Source organism: Oncorhynchus tshawytscha, linkage group LG05 (assembly GCF_018296145.1).
Source record: "Oncorhynchus tshawytscha isolate Ot180627B linkage group LG05, Otsh_v2.0, whole genome shotgun sequence".
Lineage (NCBI taxonomy): Eukaryota > Metazoa > Chordata > Actinopteri > Salmoniformes > Salmonidae > Oncorhynchus > Oncorhynchus tshawytscha.
This window is the reverse complement of record NC_056433.1, coordinates 85,611,698-85,639,494: the sequence shown is the minus strand read 5'-3', so window position 1 is coordinate 85,639,494 and position 27,797 is coordinate 85,611,698. Positions and strand designations below refer to the sequence as shown.

At 44.9% G+C, this 27,797-nt stretch overlaps 1 protein-coding gene across 2 annotated transcripts in view; it reads right to left on the bottom strand.

Annotated features, from left to right (window-relative positions):
* Positions 1-27,797, bottom strand: part of LOC112233515 (ephexin-1) — a 36,084-nt gene extending 8,287 nt beyond the window's left edge. For both annotated transcript variants that reach the window (XR_006083495.1, XM_042322596.1), the window contains exons 1-10: positions 27,615-27,797; positions 14,023-14,592; positions 13,471-13,844; positions 12,775-12,935; positions 12,289-12,441; positions 9,431-9,560; positions 9,249-9,323; positions 5,855-5,944; positions 5,546-5,697; positions 5,239-5,412 (exon numbers count right to left, since the gene is read on the bottom strand). Coding sequence is in view for 1 of the 2 variants with exons in the window: in XM_042322596.1 (XP_042178530.1) it covers positions 5,239-5,412; positions 5,546-5,697; positions 5,855-5,944; positions 9,249-9,323; positions 9,431-9,560; positions 12,289-12,441; positions 12,775-12,935; positions 13,471-13,844; positions 14,023-14,563 (1,850 nt within the window). In the remaining variant the exon portion in view is untranslated. The remainder of the gene's footprint in view (positions 1-5,238; positions 5,413-5,545; positions 5,698-5,854; positions 5,945-9,248; positions 9,324-9,430; positions 9,561-12,288; positions 12,442-12,774; positions 12,936-13,470; positions 13,845-14,022; positions 14,593-27,614) is intronic.

Below are 27,797 nucleotides of genomic sequence, written 5' to 3'. Positions count from 1 at the left end.
AAGTTAGTAAGATGTTATTGGTAACAACAAGTTAGTAAGATGTTATTGGTAACAACAAGTTAGTAAGATGTTATTGGTAACAACAAGTTAATAATATGTTAGTGGTAACAACAAGTTAGTAAGGTGTTACTAGTAACAACAAGTTAGTAAGGTGTTACTAGTAACAACAAGTTAGTAATATGTTAGTGGTAACAACAAGTTAGTAAGATGTTACCAGTAACAACAAGTTAGTAAGTTGTTACCAGTAACAACAAGTTAGTAAGGTGTTACTAGTAACAACAAGTTAGTAAGTTGTTACCAGTAACAACAAGTTAGTAAGATGTTATTGGTAACAACAAGTTAGTGAGCGTTAGGGTAGGGTACTTGATAAATAGCATAAACGTATTATTAAACAGTAAAAGGTTGGTAGGTAAGTACACCGAGTAAAATACTACTTGAGTAAAAGTCTAAAAGTATTTTGTTTTAAATATACTTAAGTATCAAAAGTAAATGTAATTGATCAAATATACTTAAGTGTCACGCCCTGATCTGTTTCACCTGTCCTTGTGATTGTCTCCACCCCCTCCAGGTGTAGCTTATTTTCCCTGGTGTTTTTATCCCTGTGTTTCCTGTGTCTCTTTGCCAGTTCATCTTGTCTGTTCAAGTCAACCAGTGTTTTTTCCCGTGCTTCTGATTTTTTAAGTTCTCTTTTGCTAGTCCTCCTGGTTTTGACCCTTGCGTGTTTCTGGACTCTATACCCGCCTGCCTGACCTCGAGCCTGTCTGCCACACTGTACCTTCTGGACTCTGAACTGGTTTTGACCTTTTGCCTGTCCACGACCATTCTCTTGCCTACCCTTTTGGAAACTAATAAATATCACAGACTCAAACCATCTGCCTCCTGTGTCTGCATCTGGGCCTGGCCTTGTGCCCTTACACTTAAGTATCAAAAGTAAAAGTAAAAGTATAAATCATTTAAAAATCCCTAAATTGAGCAAACCAGATGGCACCATTTTCTTGTTGTTTTATTTATGGATAGTCAGGGGCACTCTCCAACACTCAGACATAATTTACAAACAAAGCATTTGTGTTTAATGATTCCGCCAGATCAGAGGCAGTAGGGATGACCAGGGATGTTCTCTTGATAAGTGCATGAATTTTCCTGTCCTGCTGTAACGGCTGTCTTCGTCCTCCTCTGACGAGGAGTAAGAAATGTCAGACCAATGCGCAGCGTGGTAAGTGTTCATCCTTTTAATAAACTGAACTGAACACTAAATACAAAATAACAAAAGAGAGCAAACTAAACAGCTCCGTCAGGTGCCACACACACTAACAGAAAACAATCTCCCACAACTCAAAAGTGAAACCAGGCTACCTAAATATGGTTCTCAATCAGGGACAACGATAAACAGCTGCCTCTGATTGAGAACCATATCAGGCCAAACACAGAAATCCCAAAACAACCCACCCAACTCACGCTCTGACCATACTAAAACAAATACATAATAAAAGAACTAAGGTCCGAACGTGACACCTGCTAGCCATTCAAAATGTAACGAGTACTTTTGGGTGTCATGGAAAATGTATGGAGTAAAAAGTACATTATTTTCTTTAGGAATGTAGTGAAGTAAAAGCAAAAGTTGTCAAAAGTATAAATAGTAAAGTAAAGTAAAGTTCAGATACCCCAAAAAACGACTTAAGTAGTACTTTAAAGTTTTTTTTTCCTTAAGTACTTTACACCTGCTGAATGCAGTTTTATTTCCTGGTTCTGGATTCTTTGCAGTCGGTTCATTTGTGGTGTGAAGGCTGTGATCCAAGGAGGGTAGTGTGTACTCGAAGAGTAATCTGATGTAGCTAAAATATACTTCTAAAATGGTTTCCATTGATGCTCCATTCTTTCCACAAAGTGCTTTCAGGTGATTAGTCCTCTTGCCGTCCCTCTTTCTCGATGTTCTCAATATGGGTCATCAACAACATATTGCTTTGAAATATTACCCTCAGAAACTTTGCATCTTTTTCTATTTGTATTATTTAATTTTGAGAGTTATGGTTTCCTTTGGTTTGCGTGTCTGGTGAATAGGACACACTACGTCTTTTGAGGGTTGAGTTTCACTTGTTTCACCACTTTTCTCTTTCTTCTATGCACTTGTTGAGTATTTTTTGGGGGAAGCTACTTGTAGAAACTTTGAGTTGGTCCAGTAGTATAAGTCATCGGCAAATTGTGCTACTTGTCAGACAGAAGGTGGATGTCTGAGATGTAGATGATGAATAGAAGTGGGCTGAGGACTGCACCTTGAGGGACTCCAGCTTCTGGGATGAATGGTGTGGAGAGATGGCTTGTCTTACAGCTTAGAAGTGAAGAAATTGAGGCTTTATAAGTTTCAAAATCGCCTCTCATTGGTCATTTTTTTTGCTGTGTATTCCCACTGTGATTTGTCGTTGATCCCATAGGAGACCATTTTGAAACATATAAAAGTCTCCTTAATAATTTCAAGGGTAAATCTCTAATGAAGGCTGAAGCCCGAACGTGTTGATTTAACAATCAAGAAGCGTTTGTATCAACTTACTGTCTGTCCTCCAAGAGTTGCTGAATGTATAGACTGCTCACTATGTACTCTGCTCAAATAATAATACAATTGTAATAACAGCCAGAGAAAACTGGACACAAAACAATTGTGATAAAAGTGTAAAAACGTTGCTTGCCCACAATGGCACAAATATCATTTTGGCATTTAATTTGTTATCAGGTTGAATAATTTTCCAGGTGTGGAACACTAGTGCTACCAAATAAAAATTCCAGGTCCCACAGCAAAATATTTACAGATGTAGGATCTTAATTTAATTTTTTATTTTGTTGCTAGGAAATGAAAACTTGAAGTGTATTCAAGGTTTAAAAAGGCTTCTAAAGTTTGACATTTCCATTTCAAAATGTCAGACTTGATTTGCCCTTAAGATATATGTATCAACCCCTACACTTAGGACTTTCCATTACTTTCAAAATGAAGGGACACCATTAAATATCTTAAGGGGCAGTGATAGCCCATTTTAAAGCATTGCTGAGATCCCATTCTTTCAGACCATATTGGGCCAATCGGTCGACTGGTCATCAGGAGTATCCCACATTAAAAAATACTACAGTTTACTATAGAATACTATAGTACTTACTATAGAATTCTATAGAATTCTGAAGTAAACTGTAGTATACTGTAGAATGCTATACTACACACTGTAGTCTCCCTTGATTGTGTAGTGCTTACTTTAGAATTAGGAAGTAAACTGTAGTATACTGTACAATACTATAATACACACTACAGTATCCCTCGATCATGTGTAGTACTTATTATAGATTTTCGTAGTTTACTGTAGACTACTACAGTATTCGTTGCAATAAAAACTACAGTAATTCCACAAACACACTAGTGTCTGCAAAAACACTACAGATTTTGAACTATAGTAATACTACAGTATTTAATTTTTCATTTACCCCACCCATTCCGCTAACCCATGTCCCAATTTGTGCCACCCATAAGTGAGAAACTTGCCTGCCAAGTATAGATCATATATTCTGTTCCCTACAAGTTATAGAAAAGAGCAGAAGCTCTGTACTATTTGTTCAGACTACAGTTCCACCTACCTAGAGGTTATGGAAAATAACCTCTAGGTAGGTAATAACTTTTAGTATTTATCCCTCAAGGAAAAAGACCCTATTTATACTGTATGTCAAAGATAATAAAACAAAAACACTATTAACTGTCAAATCTGCTCCTGCCACGCCCTCTACTGCTCATTCTGTGTCTCCTTGACCTGCCGCCACTCCTCCAGTGCTCTCTCCCTCTCTGTGTGTGTAATTGTGTGGGCGGAGACAGGTGTCAGAGCAGATCCCTTACCAGCTGCAACCTGTTCCATAATCAAGACCTCTACAAATACTCAATCCTGCCACTTCCACGCTGCCAGATCGTAATCTCTGCTCTGTCAGTCTACGTTTCTAGCCGTTTGTTACTATTTAGATCCTGTTATCCTGTTGTGACTATTTTCCCTTGCCTGACACGGTTTTCCTCTCCGCTACAGTACTACCCGCTTTGAATCTGGTCCCTGTCTCCAGTTCCACGTCTCGTCATCCTGCTACTCTGTCCTGGATTCCCCACTCTACTACTCTGTCCTGGATTCCCCACTCTGTTACTCTGTCCTGGATTCCCCTCCGGACTTGCTTACCCTGTCCCAGCCCCTCTCGCTCCAGCCTCAGTCTCCCGACCTGCTTACCCTGTCTCGACCCCTCTCCCTCCAGCCTCAGCCTCCGGACCTGCTTACCCTGTCCCAACCCCTCTCGCTCCAGCCTCAACCTCCGGACCTGCTTACCCTGTCTCAACCCCTCTCGCTCCAGCCTCAGCCTCCGGACCTGCTTACCCTGTCTCAACCCCTCTCGCTCCAGCCTCAGCCTCCGGACCTGGTTACCCTGTCTCAACCCCCTCTCGCTCCAGCCTCAGCCTCCGGACCTGCTTACCCTGTCTCAACCCCTCTCGCTCCGGCCTCAGCCTCCGGACCTGCTTACCCTGTCTCAACCCCCTCTCGCTCCAGCCTCAGCCTCCAGACCTGCTTACCCTCAACCGTCTCAAGCCTCAGCCTCCGGACCTGCGTGTCTCCAGCCTGAGCCTACGCACCTGGTTACCCTGTCTCAACCCCTCTCGCTCCAGCCTGAGCCTCCGCACCTGGTTACCCTGTCTCAACCCCTCTCGCTCCAGCCTCAGCTTCCGCACCTGGTTTCCTGCAACCCATCTGTACTTCCCCTGACCTGCACTCCATCTTCCCCCTGTGTTTCAATAAATACCTTGGTTACTTCATCCCAGTCTCCTCGCCTGAGTCTGCTCTTGGGTTTCCCTGTTCCACTCCGCGTAACAATTAACTATAGTAATAATACAGTATTTATACTATAGTAGACCATAAATGCTACAGTATTTATACTATAGTAGACCATACATACTACAGTATAATACAGTCATGTCCGCAAAAACCCTACAGTGAATACTATAGTAAATAAATATAGTAATACTATAGTATTTATACCATAGTATGCAGTACCCTAGTATTTTTTATGTGGGCTAGTGTAGTAGTACTGCCTGTCTGATCCATAGATATACATATTCTGTGTGGTTACATGCTTCATTGGTCTGATCTAGGATGTGTAAACTAACTCACTACAAGGTGGGTGAAGCAGGAACTAAGATGTGGTTTTGCTGATCTTTAGGATATGTGGTAAACTTACTGTGTGGAGGCCTGCAGCAGGAACTGAGATGTTGTTCCCCTCTGGTTCTTCAGCAGAGCAAGGCAGAACATCCTCTCCCATGAAGCACACACCAAATCCTCCTTCTCCTCCAGTCCTTCACTCACCTCTATCAGGGAACGGTGGACATGATCCCGCACCACAAACCGATCCATGCTAAGATCCAATAAAAATGTTGTTATCAGGCACACCAACATCATAACAGTCAGTGTATTGTAACTTGAGCCTGAAACGCAGACTACTATACTAGGACTGTATAGTAAGTGTAAGATGATACATCCCCACAGACCCTTTCCTAGTGGTCACCAGCAGTAGGTCATTGAAGAGGAAAAGGTAGATGTGACAGAGTTTCCGGTGACCAAAGATGTTTTCTTTCTCTGACAGCTGAGCTAGTTGCCCCTGTCTGACAAGCCAGCGAGAGGAAGACACCAGGGGCAGGGCCTTGAAGAGGGAAAATACATGTGTGATTAGGACCGTTGAAGGTTTGATTAAGAGTTCTGGTTAAATCTCATTCTCGGGATCTCTACTGATTTATCATTTATCACCATTTAATGATACTTAATTGAACATCAACATTGTATTTAGCATTTTTATTCACCTTGCATTCAAACTCAGTTTTGTTGGCGATGTGAACGATTTCCTCCATCATCTTCATCCTCCCCACCTCCCTATTGCAGGCCTCAACTACCTGAGGGGTCAGAGGGCACGATGTGCTCAATGCCCTTGGGTGGAAATTGTGCTAGTCCTGTGTGTCTAATATGATAAAGTATTGTAATTAGGGCTGTGGCGGTCACGAAATTTCGTCAGCCGGTGATTGTCAAGCAAATGACTGACAGTCTCACGGTAACTGACCGTTAATTAACATAAACACATTTAGCATCTCCTGTCTTCCACACAGCCTACAAGCCACTGATGCAGACCTTTGGAACATCTACATTTTAAAAAGTAATATAGTCTACACCATCACAATAAATCCATTATTTATTTTAGACAGGTCTAAAGAAACATGATTTGAAGAAAAAGGTAGTCTATTTCAGAAGAACACAATCGCATACTCTGAGTTGTCCTTATGTTAAGTCCTGAACTGGCTTTGCCATATGGCTGTGGGCTGCATTAGTTAATTTAGCAGTCAAGATGTGCTTTGAATTTGGATTATTTAATATTATACTAACAAGAATACAATTGAACAAAGCTGAATTAAATAGAAAGGATATTTTCTCCAAACGATTTGAGGGAGTTAACAAAGAAATAGAAACTCCAATATGCTTAATTTAGAGTAATGAATGTAACTTTAGTTGTTCTACAAACATTGGGCTATATGTTTTGATGTTTAATACGCTGTAAGGTTGAATGATGAGACTCTAATGATGATTTGAAAAAAGTTGCTTGAAAGGCATGAGCTCTGCTTTGTTTTATTTTTGCGCAGGCTGTACACACTTCATCAGTCTCTCATTCACAATTTGACAAGAACTTGCTAATGCTTCGAATTTTCCCGGGGACGTCCCCTTTGTGTAACCATAATGCACCCTAAAAAGATCCATGCCTTTTGTGGCCAGTGGCGGTTGTACCCTTGACCCAGAGTGTGGCATTGTGCCCTTCAGGTGCTCAGAAGCATCTCTCACTCACATGGCTCACGTGATCGGGTCTTTCTCACAGGCCACAAGTGAAGAAAGACATATCGGGGACGCATAACTGCGTGCGTCCTTATCCAATTCCGAGGTACATATTGAAGATATTGGAAGAACTGTCCACATTTACTTTTCGTCAGCCAACAAGATGAGTAGGCCTAACGAACAGCAAAAGCACTGGTCTATGTCGATATACTATTCCCCATAGTAGTTGACGGTGCTTGTGTATACCAGTATACCAGCTCTACACCCCTTGTGAAGTGGATTAATGTGCAAAATTTTAAGAAGTTATTTGGCCACATATTGGCCTATGGGCTAGGCTACATGAGGTGTGTGACGATGATTAGAAAAAGTCACACAAAAAAAGCCATTGGTTCTTGCTTTACGCTGGGCATCATTTACAAGTGATAATATATCATTCACAAATTATAGGCTATATTGTCACCCATCAGACTATTCTTGATTTAATCTTGTTTTTACATGTGCTAAATAATATATGTGTGAAATTTGTTTGGATTTAGAATTGACCATAATCATGCACCTTTCTCAAAACAGGGGCATTGTAAAAAATACCTGTCATCTATGCACTTAAATAGCGAATGGATGACGTTTTCCTGTGGTTCATTTTCATGCCAGCCAGGCAGGCTATCGTCCTGTAGTAAAGATAGGCAATGTGTTTAATATTAGTAGGTCTAGCCCATAGAATGATGATGGGAACCTCCTCTTTTTAATAGAGGCCATCACTCTGTTTTCTCGTGCAATTGCATAGCCTATAGAAATGTTGCGCAACATGAGCTCATGGGCTCTCATAAAGTGTTTGATTCGATTTTCAAATACATTTGCATTGATGTCAGAGAGATTAGTGGGACAATAGAGTGTGCTGAGTACCAGGCAGTTAGCAAGTTTGGTAGGCTACTAATGACCATCGGCAGCATCAGAGTTTGAAGAAGCCTAATTACCGTGACTAAAAAGTCACATGGAGTTTGACTCCCTTCATAACTCGTGACTGCCAGTGTGGCGGTAATATGGTCACCGCAACAGCCCTAATTGCAATGTTGTTTTTTTAAAACTTTTATTTAACCAGGAAAGGCTCATTGAGATTTTAAATATATTTTTCAAGAGGGTCCTGGCCAAGATAGGCAGTACCAAGTCAATACAAAAATTACAGACAAACAACATGAAAAACTACAAGTAATCTAGTAAAAACCATATAATTCACAAGAGTAAAACAAAATCAAAAACAGCTAATTAAAAACATTGACAGCGCAGGGAATCAGCCTCAAGATCATTCATCAGTGATTTAAAAATACCAATCGGGACAAGTTCTTCCAGTTTAACAGTATTTTGTAAGGCGTTCCAAGCCGATGGCGCAGAGGACATAAAAGCCCTTTTACCAAATTCAGTTCGGACAGTTGGAACAGTTAGCAGGATAAAGTCCAGCGAACGAAGAGAGTACCCACCACATTTCCGAACAATACAAATGCCCAAATAAAATGGTAGTAAACCCAAAATGGCTTTGTAAATAAAAGTATACCAGTGACTGAGCCTACGAGTGACTAGAGAAGGCCAGCCAACCCTGGTATACAAAGTGCAGTGGTACGTAAGGGGTTTGCAGTTTAATATAAAAGTTTAATATAAAACTCAAGTGCCATGGTAAAACTGAGTGGAAGCATTCATATATAAATATATATATCTCCATATAAATATATATATCTCCATAGTCTAGTAAGGGCATAAATGTAGCTGATTACTAGCCTCCTTCTGGCTTCAAAAGAAAAACAGGCCTTATTCCTAAAATAAAATCCCAATTTCAGCTTCAATTTTTTTGTAAGTTGTTGAATATGCCATTTAAAAGAGAGGCGGTCATCAATTAAAATTCTAAGATATTTATATGAGGTTAGATTCGCAATCTCATTGCCCTGATTTGTAGTAACAGGCGAAAGGTTCAGAGGTCTGATTCTTGCTTTAGAAAACACTGTTAGTTTAGTTTTGTCATTGTTGAGGATAAGCTTCAATTGACACAAGGTATGTTGAACAGTATAAAAAGCAGTTTGCAAGTTCTGGAAAGCTTTTGTGAGAGACGAGGCACAACAATAAATAACAGTATCGTCAGCATAAAAGTGAAGTTGCGCATTTTGCACATTTTTGTCTAAATTATTCATATAAATAGTGAGTAAGAGGGGACCAAGTACAGAGCCCTGGGGCACACCATTAAAAAAACAGACAGACAATGTAACTGACATGAGCCCATCAAATTGAGTGCACTGAGTTCTATCAGACAGATAGTTAGCAAACCATGCAACTACATGCTCCGAAAGACCTACACGACAATCTCTACCTAATAACAGGTGAAAAGTTGTATACCTTTATGAGTGCTCTCAGTGCTTTCTCTGCAGACATCTGCCTCTCTGACCCCCGCTCTGTACTCTTCAAAATGTTCTAGGAACAGGAGCACCATCAACATGAATCTGCATTATCTTGCATAATGGCAGTACCAGGTCATATTTATTCAATAGGATACAACGTATCATCTCCACACCTCTCACCTCTATGAGGATCTTGAGTCGTGTGATCCTCTGAAAGGGAAGGACCAGGAAGGACTTCAGGGGCAGACGATAACAGCGTTGGTCGTCTTGTAGCTCCCTTAATATTTCCATGATCTGGGGGTTCTCCCTCCTGCTCAGGGACGCATTAGAGTTACAAAACAGCAACAAACTAAGTCTCTGTTGTAGCATAATACACTACAGTACCAATAATGCTCTGTCCTGTCTCACGACCTGTCACACCCTGATCTGTTTCACCTGTCTTTGTGCTTGTCTCCACCTCCCTCCAGGTGTCGCCCATCTTCCCCATTATCCCCTGTGTTATACCTGTGTTCTCTGTTTGTCTGTTGCCAGTTCGTTTTGTTTGTGAAACCTACCAGTGTTTGTTCCCCTGTTCCTACCTGTTTCCCTGCTCCTGTTTTCTAGTCCTTCCTGGTTTTGATCGTTCTGCCCGCCCTGACCCTGAGCCTGCCTGCCGTTCTGTACCTTACCGTACCTTACCGGATTATTGAATCCCATCTGACCTGATCCTGAGCCTGCCTGCCGTTCTGTACCTTACCCCACCTTACCGGATTATTGACCCCTGCCCTTTGACCTGTCGTTTGCCTGCCCCTGTATTAGAAATAAACTGTTGTTTCTTCGACACTGTCTGCATCTGGGCCATACCTGAAACGTGATAGTACGAACTGGCCATGACTGACCCAGCAGACTCGGACCAGCTCAGCAACGCCGTCTCATCCCAAGGAGCCACCATTGGAAGGCACGAGGAGTTGCAGACCTTAGCCGAACGCCACGACCAAGCATTGAACACATTGCTGGAGCAATTCCGTGGGTTGTCTAGTATGTAGGCTACCACGACGGTAACCTCCCAGCCCCTCAGTTACCCGCCTGTTGCAGTACCGTCACCCCGCTTACCTCCCCCGGAGCGCTTTGAATGGAGAGCGAATCGAGATCCGTCGGTAGTTCCAGGGCAGCAAGCTCGTCTTTTACTTCCTCCGAAACTCTGTGCAGGAACATGTCGAACAGTAACTGAGGGTCTGGGAGACGGCGTTGCTGAGCTGGTCCGAGTCTGCTGGGTCAGTCATGGCCAGTTCGTACTATCACGTTTCAGGTATGGCCCAGATGCAGACAGTGTCGAAGAAACAACAGTCGGGCGTTTCTTGCAGTGTTCACTCATCATCGAGCTGCAGTCCTCCTCTTTCCCCTCGGACCGCTCTGAGACATCGTACCTCCTCACGCTGATGCCCGGGAGGGCTCTCGCCTGGGCTACGGCAGTATGGGAACAACAGTCGGCCGTATGCTCCAGTCTGGAGGAGTTCGTGGCAGAGGTAAAGATGGTTTTCGATGCTCCATTGTCCGGGAAAAGAAGCTGCCTGGAAGTTACTCCAGCTTCGGCAGGGCTCCCACAGTGTGGCAACTTCAGTTCTGGACGTAGGCAGCTGAGAGTGCCTGGAACCCAGAAGCACTGTTCGACATGTTCCTGCACAGAGTTTCGGAGGAAGTAAAAGACGAGCTTGCTGCCCTGGAACTACCGACGGATCTCGATTCGCTCATTTCCTTGACCATTCTGATCAATGGGCGACTACAGGAAGAAAGGAAGTAGAGGAGATTCGATTTCACTCACCCATCCAAGGATTCCACCTCGCTTCTGAGGTATCCTGGAAGTCCCCGACGGCTCCGTTGCCGAGAGAACAAGCAACATGTTGAACCGGTATGTCTTCGTCTACCTCGATGACATTCTCGTACTCCATGTCCGACAGGTTCTCCAATGTCTCCCGGAGAACCAGCTTTTTGTAAAAGCAGAAGTGCGAATTCCATCACTCCACCATCCCCTTTCTGGGTTACATCATTGCTGCAGAGAGCGTACAGTTGAATCCCGGGAATGTGAGAGCGGTGGTGGATTGTCCGCAGCCTACATCCAGAGTACAGCTGCAGCGGTTCCTGGGTTTTGCCAACTTTTACTGACGCTTTACCTGGGGCTACAGCATCCTGGATTCTCGTCCCGGTTCTGGAAGACGTTCTGCACCCTCATTGGGTCATCAGCCAGCCTGTCCTCCAGGTTCCACCCCCCAGTCCAACGGCCAGTCGAAGCGAGCCAGCCAGGACCTTGAGACTACTCTGCGCTGCCTGGTCTCCGCACCACCTGGAGCCAGCAGCTTGTGTGGGTCGAATACGCCTGCAACCCCCTTCCCTGCTCTGCCACGGGCCTATCACCATTCCCTGGGTTATCAGCCCCCGCTCATCCCTGAGCAGGAAGAAGAGGTCAGCATACCTTCTGCCCAGATGTTTGTCTGCCGCTGTCGTCGTACCTGGAGGAGAGCCCGTTCGGCCCTCCTCAAGACCACCTCCAGGTATCGACGACAAGCGGATCGGCACCCAGACCCCGGCTCCCCGGTATCGTCTCGGGCAGAAGGTATGGCTGTCCACCCGGGATCTGTCCTTCCGGGTGGAATCCTGCAAACCCTGAGCCTGCCTGCCATTCTGTACATTGCCCCACCTCACTGGATTATTGACCCCTGCCTGGCCTTTGACCTGTCAGTTGCCTGTATCAGAAATACACTTTTGTTTATTTGACACTGTCTGCATCTGGATCGTACCCGAAACATGATACTACCAATACAACTGACACGTGGAATGAGCACATCTGAGACCAGGGCTCTTTCTAAATGAACTTTTTCCTTGATTCCTTGCATCCTCTCTCCTCGCATCCTTCTCAAATCGCATTGGATGAGAACATCCCATGTCCCTCCTCTCTAGCCATCTCCTCCAATGTCTTCTGAGGAGGAGGTGAGGAAAGAGCATTTGAGTAAAGAGGAATTGGGAAAGAGCCGAGGCAATATTAACCAATTTTATTTACATACCCCAGGTTGTGCATGGTCTGTTCCTGGTAAGGCATGTTACGGATGTAGCCCACATAGGCCCCGAAGTGGCTGCTGGTGTGGCGATGGATGACATCACACAACATGTCACATAGCAGGTTAGACTCTAGCTCCTCCCTCATTACGTCTAGAAAGCTGAGAATACAATATGTCACATAGCAGGTTAGACTCCAGCTCCTCCCTCATTACGTCTAGAAAGCTGAGAATACAATATGTCACATAGCAGGTTAGACTCCAGCTCCTCCCTCATTACGTCTAGAAAGCTGAGAATACAATATGTCACATAGCAGGTTAGACTCCAGCTCCTCCTTCATCGCATCTAAAAATCTGACAACACAACGATCTTCTCAGATCAGTCCTCAAAGGCACAACAAGTTAATGCAAATGCATTGGTCTTTGTACAGGTAAGACTAGTAATGAAGTCTTGCACCCTTAGATTGGGGCCCAATGTGCAACAGGCAGGCTTACTTCTGGCTAATCTCCCTGATCTTGGCAATACTAGAGAAAAGGGACTTGTGGTCTCTGGGTGACAGGGCTAGACGCAGGGTAGATGACTTCATGAAATGGTTCACAGCGACACCCAGCCTCTCCAGGTAGGACTGCTCTGTCGTCACCACCTCATACATACTCTGGGACACGAGAGAGAGGAGGGAGGGAGACAGAGAGAGAGAGAAAGGGAGAGGAGGGAGGGAGACAGAGAGAGAGAGAAAGGGAGAGGAGGGAGGGAGACAGAGAGAGAGAAAGGGAGAGGAAGGAGACAGAGAGAGAGAGAAAGGGAGAGGAGGGAGGGAGACAAAGAGAGAGAGAAAGGGAGAGAGGGAGGGAGACAGAGAGAGAGAGAAAGGGAGAGGGAGGGAGACAGAGAGAGAGAGAAAGAGAGAGGAGGGAGACAGAGAGAAAGGGAGAGAGGGAGGGAGACAGAGAGAGAGAGAAAGGAAGAGAGGGAGGGAGACAGAGAGAAAGAGAAAGGGAGAGGGGGAGGGAGACAGAGAGAAAGAGAAAAGGAGAGAGGGAGGGAGACAGAGAGAGAGAGAGAAAGAGTGAGAGATCCAATGCAGTTATCCATACAATGGTGCCCATCAATCACAATGAACAAGACACCTATTGTAAAGAAAAGATAAATGTTTTACAAACAGTAGAAAACACACTGATGATACCGTATACCTCCTGTAGCAGCAGCTCTTGCTTGTTGAGGTACGGCAGTATTCCGCTCTCTTGCACCAGTTTGCGTTCCTGCCACAAGGTTTCTAATAAACCGTTTTTCTCTCTGCAGTTTGCTTTCAGCTTGTCTGTCACAGCGGTGTTCAGCCTCTCCCGGCTGCCTCTTGGAAGCTGTGTATAATGCAAATCCACTCCTGAGCCCTCAGTGTCAACGACAACCATGGATCCACTGCTTCTGTTCTCAGTGTTCATGTGGACCACTCTCTGAACAATAGTGTTTCTTTTTAAAGTTGGGAGGGGCTTGTTAGGGGGAGGAAGTCTTTGGACGGGGTTGGTACGTAAGCATAAGGGCTTCTCCATATGTCCTGCTGCCAGACCTGTTATGGAAACAAGAAAGCTGTCACGATACTGTATCCGTCAAAGTATTAGAGATGCCAATGTACTGTGTTCACTAGTAAGTTTCAAGTTCATGCGCCGTCTGTAATGAATACATTGGAAGTCTTACCAGAGCTCTCACAATAAAGACACAATAGTTTAATAAATGAAGGGTCCTACCTGAGTCTCTGCTGTGTGGGTTAAGTGTTGGTCCGACTCTGAGACGAGGCTTTGGAACAGGTGTGAATCCAATGGAAGTCCATTGTGCCTCTGCAGGTGTTGGTCCGACTCTGAGACGAGGCTTTGGAACAGGTGTGAATCCAATGGAAGTCCATTGTGCCTCTGCAGGTGTTGGTCCGTCACTGAGACGAGGCTTTGGAACAGGTGTGAATCCGATGGAAGCCCACTGTTCCTCTGCTGGTGTCGTTGAAGATGTAGATTGTATCCTGGAAGAGCCAGAGGTCATAACTTCAGACGAAATAGAGTCCCCCTGGCTATTGATGAGAGGTGGTATGGACTTGTTCCTGGTCAGTTGTCCCTTCTCCTGACCATGGTCCCCTGCTTCACCTGTACAGGTGTTCCTGTTCAGGACAGTTACAGTGTCTGTGGCCCAGTGCCATCGATCCCTTCTGGGCTGGGGTTTGGGTGGAACCCGGTAGGGAAATGGGCCTTTAGGAAGTAGAGAGGTTGGTAGGAGCCCTGATGTGTTCTCAGTACCCATGCAGACCTTTTTGGATCTCCAAAAAGCACCTACAGGAATGTGAAGAAACAATGTGTATGAGGTTGAGAAACTTGAAGAAAGAACTGAATGACATCCGTTTTGAGTTTATGCCTGGAAGAGACTCAGCTGATGGAGTTTCTCAGAGCCAGTCACCTCATACTCCGTGTATAAGGTGACTGGCTCAGTGTATGAGGTGACTGGCTCCGTGTATGAGGTGACTGGCTCAGTGTATGAGGTGACTGGCTCAGAGATGACTGGCTTTGGGTGAACAGTGTATGAACTGGCTCAATGGAAGTGACCTCCGTGTATTGTGGCTCTCTGGCTCAGTGTGTGACTGGCTCAGTGTATGAGGTGACTGGCTCACTGAGATGAGGTGACTGGCTCCGTGTATGGGTGACTGGCTCAGTGTATGAACTGGCTCCGTGTATGAGGTGACTGGCTCAGTGTTGAGGTGACTGGCTTTGTGTATGAGGTGACTGGCTCAGTGTATGAGGTGACTGGCTCCGTGTATGAGGTGACTGGCTCAGTGTATGAGGTGACTGGCTCAGTGTATGAGGTGACTGGCTCAGTGTATGAGGTGACTGGCTCAGTGTATGAGGTGACTGGCTCAGTGTATGAGGTGACTGGCTGTGTCCTGGCTCAGTGTGTGACCTCAGTGTCTGGCTCCGTGACTGGCTCAGTGTATGAGGTGACTGGCTCCGTGTATGAGGTGACTGCCCTGTACAGGTGACTGGCTCAGTGTGAGGTGACTGGCTCCGTGTATGAGGTGACTGGCTCAGTGTATGAGGTGACTGGCTCTGTGTATGAGGTGACTGGCTCCGTGTATGAGGTGACTGGCTCAGTGTATGAGGTGACTGGCTCCGTGTATGAGGTGACTGGCTCAGTGTATGAGGTGACTGGCTCAGTGTATGAGGTGACTAGCTCCATGTATGAGGTGACTGGCTCCGTGTATGAGGTGACTGGCTCAGTGTATGAGGTGACTGGCTCCGTGTATGAGGTGACTGGCTCAGTGTATGAGGTGACGGGCTCTGTGTATGGGTGACTGGCTCTGTGTATGAGGTGACTGGCTCAGTGTGAGATGACTGGCTCCGTGTATGAGGTGACCTCAGTGTATGAGGTGACTGGCTTTTGAGGTGACTGGCTCCGTGTATGAGGTGACTGGCTCAGTGTATGAGGTGACTGGCTCACTGGCTCAGTGTATGAGGTGACTGGCTCAGTGTATGAGGTGACTGGCTCAGTGTATGAGGTGACTGGCTCAGTGTATGAGGTGACTGGCTCAGTGTATGAGGTGACTGGCTCAGTGTATGAGGTGACTGGCTCAGTGTATGAGGTGACTGGCTCCGTGTATGAGATGACTGGCTCAGTGTATGAGGTGACTGGCTCAGTGTATGAGGTGACTGGCTCCGTGTATGAGGTGACTGGCTCAGTGTATGAGGTGACTGGCTCAGTGTATGAGGTGACTGGCTCCGTGTATGAGGTGACTGGCTCAGTGTATGAGGTGACTGGCTCCGTGTATGAGGTGACTGGCTCAGTGTATGAGGTGACTGGCTCCGTGTATGAGGTGACTGGCTCAGTGTATGAGGTGACTGGCTCCGTGTATGAGGTGACTGGCTCAGTGTATGAGGTGACTGGCTCAGTGTATGAGGTGACTGGCTCCGTGTATGAGGTGACTGGCTCTGTGTATGAGGTGACTGGCTCCGTGTATGAGGTGACTGGCTCAGTGTATGAGGTGACTGGCTCTGTGTATGAGGTGACTGGCTCAGTGTATGAGGTGACTGGCTCAGTGTATGAGGTGACTGGCTCCATGTATGAGGTGACTGGCTCCGTGTATGAGGTGACTGGCTCAGTGTATGAGGTGACTGGCTCCGTGTATGAGGTGACTGGCTCAGTGTATGAGGTGACTGGCTCTGTGTATGAGGTGACTGGCTCCGTGTATGAGGTGACTGGCTCAGTGTATGAGATGACTGGCTCCGTGTATGAGGTGACTGGCTCAGTGTATGAGGTGACTGGCTCAGTGTATGAGGTGACTGGCTCCGTGTATGAGGTGACTGGCTCAGTGTATGAGGTGACTGGCTCAGTGTATGAGGTGACCGGCTCCGTGTATGAGGTGACTGGCTCAGTGTATGAGGGGACTGGCTCCGTGTAGAGGTGACTCAGTGTATGAGGTGACCGGCTCCGTGTATGAGGTGACCGGCTCAGTGTACTCAGTGCTCAGTGTATGAGGTGACTGGCTCAGTGTATGAGGTGACCGGCTCAGTGTATGAGGTGACTCTCCGTGTATGAGGTGACTCAGTGCTCAGTGTATGAGGTGACTGGCTCCGTGTAGAGGTGACTGGCTCAGTGTATGAGGTGACCGGCTCAGTGTATGAGGTGACCGGCTCAGTGTATGAGGTGACCGGCTCAGTGTATGAGGTGACTGGCTCAGTGTATGAGGTGACCGGCTCAGTGTATGAGGTGACTGGCTCCGTGTATGAGGTGACTGGCTCAGTGTATGAGGTGACTGGCTCAGTGTATGAGGTGACTGGCTCCGTGTATGAGGTGACTGGCTCAGTGTATGAGGTGACTGGCTCAGTGTATGAGGTGACTGGCTCAGTGTATGAGGTGACTGGCTCAGTGTATGAGGTGACTGGCTCAGTGTATGAGGTGACTGGCTCAGTGTATGAGGTGACTGGCTCAGTGTATGAGGTGACTGGCTCAGTGTATGAGGTGACTGGCTCCGTGTATGAGATGACTGGCTCAGTGTATGAGGTGACTGGCTCAGTGTATGAGGTGACTGGCTCCGTGTATGAGGTGACTGGCTCAGTGTATGAGGTGACTGGCTCAGTGTATGAGGTGACTGGCTCAGTGTATGAGGTGACTGGCTCAGTGTATGAGGTGACTGGCTCAGTGTATGAGGTGACTGGCTCAGTGTGTGAGGTGACTGGCTCAGTGTATGACGTGACTGGCTTTGTGTATGAGGTGACTGGCTCAGTGTATGAGGTGACTGGCTCCGTGTATGAGGTGACTGGCTCAGTGTATGAGGTAACTGGCTCTGTGTACTGCCTCCGTGTATGAGGTGACTGGCTCAGTGTATGAGGTAACTGGCTCTGTGTATGAGGTGACTGCCTCCGTGTATGAGGTGACTGGCTCAGTGTATGAGGTGACTGGCTCCGTGTACTGGCTCAGTGTATGAGGTGACTGGCTCAGTGTATGAGGTGACTGGCTCAGTGTATGAGATGACTGGCTCAGTGTATGAGGTGACTGGCTCAGTGTATGAGGTGACTGGCTTTGTGTATGAGGTGACTGGCTCAGTGTATGAGGTGACTGGCTCCGTGTATGAGGTGACTGGCTCAGTGTATGAGGTAACTGGCTCTGTGTATGAGGTGACTGGCTCCGTGTATGAGGTGACTGGCTCAGTGTATGAGGTGACTGGCTCCGTGTATGAGGTGACTGGCTCAGTGTATGAGGTGACTGGCTCAGTGTATGAGGTGACTGGCTCAGTGTATGAAGTGACTAGCTCAGTGTATGAGGTGACTGGCTCCGTGTATGTATGAAACATATTCAGGAAGTAAACTGAAATTCCATTTCCCATTTTCTTGATGGAATTGACCCAAACTTTGTCTAGAGAGGATTTATGATGGCAGAGAAAACTGGGACAAAGGGAAAATTGAAGCAATGCAATAGGTATTGCTGTCATGCTATGCTACTGCCTTGCCATGTTGTTGTCTTAGGTTTCTCTTTATGTAGAGTTGTGTTGTCTCTCTTGTCGTGATGTGTGTTTTGTCCTATAGTTTTATTTAAAAAAAAATATTTTTTATCCCAGCCCTCGTCCCCGCAGGAAGTCTTTTGCATTTTGGTAGGCCGTCAATCTAAATAATATTTTTTTCTTAACTAACTTGCCAGGTTAAATAAAAGGTTAAATGTATATACAGTGGGCTCCAAAATTACTGTCACCACTGACTGGCAATGCACAAACAATACTTTAAAAAAAATATAAACAATATAATTATAGAGATAAACTCAAAATACCAACATGTGAAAAATACTGTACTTTATTAATGTTTCAATGGAACCAACCAAAATAATTTATTGATTTAATTAAAAATCCATGCCCTCCAAATCAAAATTTCACAATTAATGGCACCCTTAAAGATTATTGTAAATAACATCTACCAACATTAAACCAGGAATTAAATTCCACTTATTAAAGTTTATCTAAGTCTTAAGGAACTATATTGAGCCATTACATCACTTCCTGTTTCACTAAGTTATTAAAATAAGGTAACACACATGCAATATCCCGCTGTCATCCAACACCATGAAGAAAACAACAGAACTGGCTGTTCAAAAGAGACAGATGGCCGTAGACCTTCATAAATCTGGTAATGGCTACAAGAAGATCCACAAACGATGGAATATACCACTGAGCACTGTCAGGGCAATTATAAAAACATTTAAAAGATATGCGAACAGTTGAAAACTGTTTTGCCACCCAGGATAGGGAGGAGGATCGTGAGAGAAGCAACAAAACCCCCAGAATCACTGTGAAAGAATTGCAGGCCTTGGTGGCGTCTTGAGGTCACCAGGTTTCAAAAAGCACCATCAGACACCAACTCCACATCCACAGGCTCTTTGGAAGGGTTGCCGGATGAAAGCCCTTTCTGACCACAAGACACAGATGCTGGTCAGATGAGCCCAAAATGTAACGTTTTGGTCAGATACAGCATCGGCATGTTCGGCGTCGAAACAGAGATGCATACAAGGAGAGGCACCTCATACCCACGGTGAAACAGAGATGCATACAAGGAGAGGCACCTCATACCCATGGGGAAACAGAGATGCATACAAGGAGAAGCACCTCATACCCACGGTGAAACAGAGATGCAACAAGGAGAGGCACCTCATATCCACGGTGAAATATGGTGGTGGGTCAGTGATGTTTTTGGGCTGTTTTAATTCCAGAGGTTCAGGGGCACCTCATACCCACGGTGAAATATGGAGGGGGGTCAGTGATGTTTTTGCGCTGTTTTAATTCCAGAGATCCAGGGGCACTGGTTAAGATTGATGGCATAATGAATTCCACCAGGTATCAGGCAATTTTGGCTGACAATCTGGTTGCCTCTGCCTGAAGGCTGGGACTTGGCCGTATGTGGACTTTCCAACAAGACAATGACCCAAAACATACCTCAAAATTCACACAGAAATGGTTCTGTGACAACAAAATCAATGTTCTGCCATGGCCATCTCAGTGGCCGGACCTCAATCCAATCCAAAACCTGTGGGCAGTTGATAAGCGCAAACCCAAGAATGTGAAGGATCTGCATAGAGGAATGGTCCAAAATCCCTCCAAATGTGTTCCTTAACCTTGTCAAACATTACAGGAAAAAACCATGCTGTTATCCTTGACAGAGGTGGTGGCACTAAGTACTAAATGAGGAGTGACAATAATTATGAAACCTTGATTTTGGTGAAATGTATTTTGTATTAAATAATTGTATGATTTTGGTTGGTTCCACTGAAACATTAATAAAGTCCAGTATTTCTCACATGTTGGTATTTTGAGTTCATCTCTATAATTAGATTGTTTATATTATTTTAAGTATTGTTCGTGCGGTGACAGTAATTTTGGAGCCCACTGTATATATATTGTTTTGAATAACAAATGTGAAAGTTGCCAGAAAGTCCCTTCCCCCACTAAGATCCACAGAGGAAACCTGCAAGTGGCCTTCACAGTCAACACAGCTTTACAACCAGGAACTGTAACAGACTGCCGATCTCACCCTGCCCCTGCTTGTTGGCAACTGTTCTAATGACAGTCATAGGATGCGTTCCAAATCACACCCTATTCCCTATGTAGTTCATAGAGCTCTGGTGAAAAGTAGTCCACTAACTAGAGAATAGGGTGCCATTTGGGATGTAAACAGAGACATTACATCTTTCGGTAAACATTTTATGGTAGCCTGGAGCTTCCAACCCAACCCCCTCATTTAAAAGCTAATAACAGAGGAATTTAACTGTGAAATGGCCTAGTGTGGCTGGGTGTGAACAGCTGGGTAAGTTCCCTCAGAATGAGCTAATGGAGTTTTGCATCTGCGGAAGCAATTAGCCGGGCGCTTTTGTGAATAGGTCTTTGTGTAGAGGAGCCATATGTATGAAGTGTCTCAGAGGAAGAGGGATGATTTAGGATCAGTTTTAATTTTAGATCACAGATTCATTGACGGTAGGGGCCTGATCCTATATCCCCACTCCTACTCTGAGATGCTAGATACAGTACATACTGCCCCAAAGAAAACTCCTCATGTAAATATTTTTTAATTTTATTTATTTTTACAATTTTTTCTCCCCGATGTTGTGGTATCCAATTGGTAGTTCAGTCTTGTCCCGTAACTCCCGTACGGATTCGAGAGAGGTGAAGGTAGAGAGCCATGCTTACTCCAAAACATAACCCAGCCAATCCGCACTGCTTCTAGACACAATGCCCGCTTAACCCGGAAGCCAGCCGCACCAATGTGTTGAAGGAAACACTGTACACCACCGTGTCAGCGTGCATTGTGCCCGGCCCGCCACAGGAGTCGCTAGTACGCAATGGGACAAGAACATCCCTGCCGGCCAAAACCTCCTGTAACCCGGACGACGCTGGGCCAATTGCGTGCCACCCCATGTGTCTCCCGGTCTGGACTCGAACCAGGATCTCTAGCACTGAGCCACTCGGGAGCCCCTCTATTCCTCTCACTTTTAAAACAATTTGTTTGATACATGTAGGAATGGTAAGTGCATTGAGCTGAAGGCAAACAAATACTGTAACTGGATTTGACAGAAATATCGCATGTACAGTACCAGTAAAAAGTTTGGACACACCTACTCATTGAAGGGTTTTTCTTTACTTTTACTATTTTCTACATTGTAGAATAATAGGGAAGACATCAAAACTATGAAATAACACATATGGAATCATGTGTTATGACAACTCTTGGCATTCTCTCAACCAGCTTCACCTGGAATGCTTTTCTAACAGTCTTGAAGGAGTTCCCACATATGCTGAGCACTTGTTGGCTGCTTTTCCTTCACTCTGCGGTCCAACTCATCCCAAACCATCTCAATTGGGTTGAGGTCAGGTGATTGTGTATATATAAAATAACTTTTCTACTAAGCCATATATACAGTATTTCCATAAATTTTTTCAAATGGTACTGGGGGAGCTTTAGGCAAGTCTTGTGTAGAAAATAGTAAAAATAAAGAAAAACTCTGGAATGAGTAGGTGTGTCCAAACGTTTGACTGGTACTGTATGTCATTGGCTTCATTCGCATTTACGGAGCTCAAAGATGGGTAAATAACAAAACAGATTTTATATTCTGGACTCATGACGAAGGCTAAAATAAGTCCGTTCTCTATGGCCAAACAGACCTTTTTTGTTGTTGTCTTAATTAGATTTTAGGTTCAAGACATAACAGAGAAGGACAATATATCTTCGATTACGAATGGACTTGCAAGCCCAAACTCCAGACAGCACTTTCACATAACCATTTATGTAGTCTGAAAAAATACATTGCACAGTATCATAGAAATCAAGTGGATCAAAACAGATACAATCCCACTGTGCAAAAAAACTGGTTGTAATTTCAACTCTCCCCCCAAAAAATCCATATGATGATGTGGTATCAATGTGGATTGTTTTTTTGCTAAAAGTCATCAACGTAAAGACATCAACGTAAAGTCGTCAACGTAAAGTCGTCAACGTAAAGTCATCAACGTCATCAACGTAAAGTCGTCAACATCGTCAACGTAAAGTCGTCAACGTAAAGTCGTCAACGTAAAGTCGTCAACGTAAAGTCATCAACGTCATCAACGTAAAGACATCAACGTAAAGTCGTCAACGTAAAGACATCAACGTAAAGACATCAACGTAAAGTCGTCAGCGTAAAGACATCAACGTAAAGACATCAACGTAAAGTCGTCAGCGTAAAGTCATCAACGTAAAGTCATCAACGCGTCATCAACGTAAAGTCATCAACGTAAGGTCATCAACGTAAAGTCATCAACGTAAAGTCATCAACGTAAAGTCATCAACGTAAGGTCATCAACGTAAAGTCATCAACGTAAAGTCATCAACGTAAGGTCATCAACGTAAAGTCGTCAACGTAAAGTCGTCAACGTAGTCATCAACGTAAAGTCATCAACGTAAAGTCGTCAACGTAAAGTCGTCAACATCGTCAACGTAAAGTCATCAACGTTATCAACGTAAAGTCGTCAATGTAAAGTCATCAACGTAAAGTCATCAACGTAAAGTCATCAACGTAAAGTCATTTTGTCTTTTTTTTCACCCAACTTTTAACCTTGATTTCACGTTGAATTAAATGTTAGTTTACAACTCAATCTAATGTAAATCTAAACTAGACCTCTGTTCCCATTGGGATGTGTCTGAACTAAGTATCTGAACTTAGTGTCTGTACTTAGTGTCTGTACTTGGTGTCTGTACTTAGTGTCTGTACTTGGTGTCTGTACTTGGTGTCTGTACTTGGCGTCTGTACTTGGTGTCTGTACTTGGTGTCTGTACTTAGCGTCTGTACTTGGGACTGGAGTCATACCATACAATACCGATGTCAGATTGTGAATGAAAGTAAACGTTCAGTGGCTTTGTCAGTATCTAAAAACACTGCTACAAAATTAGACAATTACTGCCCCAAGAACCAGTCCAATGACTACTGTATTAGCATAGTAATACATAAAGCCCTGTTTACCCCCTACCACATGGATAGGATATTAGCATAGTAATACACAAAGCCCTGTTTACCCCCTACCACATAGATGGGATATTAGCATAGTAATACACAAAGCCCTGTTTACCCCCTACCACATAGATAGGTTAGGGGGAGTGATGAGCTCTACAGCAGAGTCTCTCAACTCAATCGCTGGTTGAAAACTGTTTTCTGCCCCTCCCAAAAGATAGAATTTGTAGATAATTGGCCCTCTTTCTGGGACTCACCCACAAACAGGACCAAGCCTGACCTGCTGAGGAGTGACGGACTCCATCCTAGCTGGAGGGGTGCTCTCATCTTATCTACCAACATAGACAGGGCTCTAACTCCTCTAGCTCCACAATGAAATAGGGTGCAGGCCAGGCAGCAGGCTGTTAGCCAGCCTGCCAGCATAGCGGAGTCTGCCACTAGCATAGTCAGTGTAGTCAGCTCAGCTATCACCATTGAGACCGTGTCTGTGCCTCGACCTGGGTTGGGCAAAACTAAACATGGCGGTGTTTGCCTTAGCAATCTCACTAGGATAAAGACCACCTCCATTCCTGTCAGTATTGAAAGAGATCATGATACCTCACATCTCAAAATAGGGTTACTTAATGTTAGATCCCTTACTTCAAAGGCAATTATAGTCAATGAACTAATCACTGATCATAATCTTGATGTGATTGGCCTGACTGAAACATGGCTTAAGCCTGATGAATTTACTGTGTTAAATGAGGCCTCACCTCCTGGCTACACTAGTGACCATATCTCCCGTGCATCCCGCAAAGGCGGAGGTGTTGCTAACATTTATCTGACAATTAATCTTAATGGTTGTACGGTCGTCTCAAATAAAACTGTGAAGGACCTCGGCATTACTCTGGACCCTGATCTCTCTTTTGAAGAACATATCAAGACCATTTCAAGGACAGCTTTTTTCCATCTACGTAACATTGCAAAAATCAGAAACTTTCTGTCCAAAAATGATGCAGAAAAATTAATCCATGCTTTTGTCACTTCTAGGTTAGACTACTGCAATGCTCCACTTTCCGGCTACCCGGATAAAGCACTAAATAAACTTCAGTTGGTGGTAAATACGGCTGCTAGAATCCTGACAAGAACCAAAAAATTTGATCATATTACTCCAGTGCTAGCCTCTCTACACTGGCTTCCTGTCAAAGCACGGGCTGATTTCAAGGTTTTACTGCTAACCTACAAAGCATTACATGGGCTTGCTCCTACCTATCTCTCTGATTTGGTCCTGCCGTACATACCTACACGTACGCTACGGTCACAAGACGCAGGCCTCCTAATTGTCCCTAGAATTTCTAAGCAAACAGCTGGAGGCAGCGCTTTCTCCTATAGAGCTCCATTTTTATGGAACGGTCTGCCTACCCATGTCAGAGACGCAAACTCGGTCTCAACCTTTAAGTCTTTACTGAAGACTCATCTCTTCAGTGGGTCATATGATTGAGTGTAGTCTGGCCCAGGAGTGGGAAGGTGAACGGAAAGGCTCTGGAGCAACGAACCGCCCTTGCTGTCTCTGCCTGGCCGGTTCCCCTCTTTCCACTGGGATTCTCTGCCTCTAACCCTATTACAGGGGCTGAGTCACTGGCTTACTGGGGCTCTCTCATGCCGTCCCTGGAAGGGGTGCGTCACCTGAGTGGGTTGATTCACTGATGTGGTCATCCTGTCTGGGTTGGCGCCCCCCTTGGGTTGTGCCATGGGGGAGATCTTTGTGGGCTATACTCGGCCCTGTCTCAGGATGGTAAGTTGGTGGTTGAAGATATCCCTCTAGTGGTGTGGGGGCTGTGCTTTGGCAAAGTGGGTGGGGTTATATCCTTCCTGTTTGGCCCTGTCCGTGGGTGTCCTCGGATGGGTCCACAGTGTCTCCTGACCCCTCCTGTCTCAGCCTCCAGTATTTATGCTGCAGTAGTTTATGTGTCGGGGGGCTAGGGTCAGTTTGTTATATCTGGAGTACTTCTCCTGTCCTATTCGGTGTCCTGTGTGAATCTAAGTGTGCCTTCTCTAATTCTCTCCTTCTCTCTCTCTGAGGACCTGAGCCCTAGGACCATGCCCCAGGATTACCTGACATGATGACTCCTTGTTGTCCCCAGTCCACCTGGCCGTGCTGCTGCTCCAGTTTCAACTGTTCTGCCTTCTTATTATTCGAACATGCTGATCATTTATGAACATTTGAACATCTTGGCCATGTTCTGTTATAATCTCCACCCGGCGCAGCCAGAAGAGGACTGGCCACCCCACATATGCTCTCTCTAATTCTCTCTTTTTTTCTCTCTCTCGGAGGACCTGAGCCCTAGGACCATGCCCCAGGACTACCTGACATGATGACTCCTTGCTGTCCCCAGTCCATCTGACCGTGCTGCTGCTCCAGTTTCAACTGTTCTGCCTTATTATTATACGACCATGCTGGTAATTTATGAACATTTGAACATCTTGGCCATGTTCTGTTATAATCTCCACCCGGCACAGCCAGAAGAGGACTGGCCACCCCACATAGCCTGGTTCCTCTCTAGGTTTCTTCCTAGGTTTTGGCCTTTCTAGGGAGTTTTTCCTAGCCACCGTGCTTCTACACCTGCATTGCTTGCTGTTTGGGGTTTTAGGCTGGGTTTCTGTACAGCACTTTGAGATATCAGCTGATGTACGAAGGGCTATATAAATAAATTTGATTTGATTTGATAGGATATTAGCATAGTAATACACAAAGCCCTGTTTACCCCCTACCACAGACAGGATATTAGCATAATAATACACAAAGCCCTGTTTACCCCCTACCACATAGACAGGATATTAGCATAGTAATACACAAAGCCCTGTTTACCCCCTACCACATAGACAGGATATTAGCATAGTAATACACAAAGCCCTGTTTACCCCCTACCACATAGACAGGATATTAGCATAGTAATACACAAAGCCCTGTTTATCCCCTACCACACAGACAGGATATTAGCATAGTAATACACAAAGCCCTGTTTACCCCCTACCACACAGACAGGATATTAGCATAGTAATACACAAAGCCCTGTTTACCCCCTACCACATAGATAGGATATTAGCATAGTAATACACAAAGCCCTGTTTACCCCCTACCACATAGACAGGATATTAGCATAGTAATACACAAAGCCCTGTTTACCCCCTACCACATAGATAGGATATTAGCATAGTAATACACAAAGCCCTGTTTACACCCTACCACATTGATAGGATATTAGCATAGTAATACACAAAGCCCTGTTTACCCCTACCACATTGATAGGATATTAGCATAGTAATACACAAAGCCCTGTTTACACCCTACCACATTGATAGGATATTAGCATAGTAATACACAAAGCCCTGTTTACCCCCTACCACATTGATAGGATATTAGCATAGTAATACACAAAGCCCTGTTTACCCCCTACCACATTGATAGGATATTAGCATAGTAATACACAAAGCCCTGTTTACCCCCTACCACATTGATAGGATATTAGCATAGTAATACACAAAGCCCTGTTTACACCCTACCACATTGATAGGATATTAGCATAGTAATACACAAAGCCCTGTTTACCCCCTACCACAGACAGGATATTAGCATAGTAATACACAAAGCCCTGTTTACCCCCTACCACATAGATAGGATATTAGCATAGTAATACATAAAGCCCTGTTTACCCCCTACCACAGACAGGATATTAGCATAGTAATACACAAAGCCCTGTTTACCCCTACCACAGACAGGATATTAGCATAGTAATACACAAAGCCCTGTTTACCCCCTACCACAGACAGGATATTAGCATAGTAATACACAAAGCCCTGTTTATCCCCTACCACAGACAGGATATTAGCATAGTAATACACAAAGCCCTGTTTACCCCCTACCACACAGACAGGGTATTAATCGTAAGTCCATGGACCCAGTGGGTGCATCTGTTTATACTCACTAAAGAAGTAGTACAGGAGATGAGAAGGGAAAGTGAATGTTTTCATGTGTGTCCTTTGATCTAAACATTTGACTAAAAATAACAGTAGCCTCTTTGGAAAAAAAGCTACAACAACAACAACAACAACAACTTTATTGCTGAGTTCTCAACTGTGACTACTGTTGACTAAATACAGCCAGAACACATTTTGGTGGTCGCGATAGAATTAAAGATAAAGCTTTATTTATTGTACACCCTATTGCACCGGAATTCATATCATATCTACAGCTGTCAATTAATGCTGATTCTTGACTGAGGACTTTGAGGGGGTAAGTGGTCTGGTGCGTGGCTCGGTATTCCTCGGTATTATAAACAGCAGCCTGCAGGGTTCCCAAACTCACCTCAGTTCTGACCGTCCAAATCCGCGGTGTTCTCCGTAGCTGTATTGTCTCACAGTACGTTGCTCTCTCTTTCCCTGAGTTCAGCACAATGAAACGTCAGTCTATCAGACATAACATAGTGCATCAGCACAGGCCCATATAGTCTCTCTCTTTGTGAACCTGATTCAGCCACTGTCTGCACAC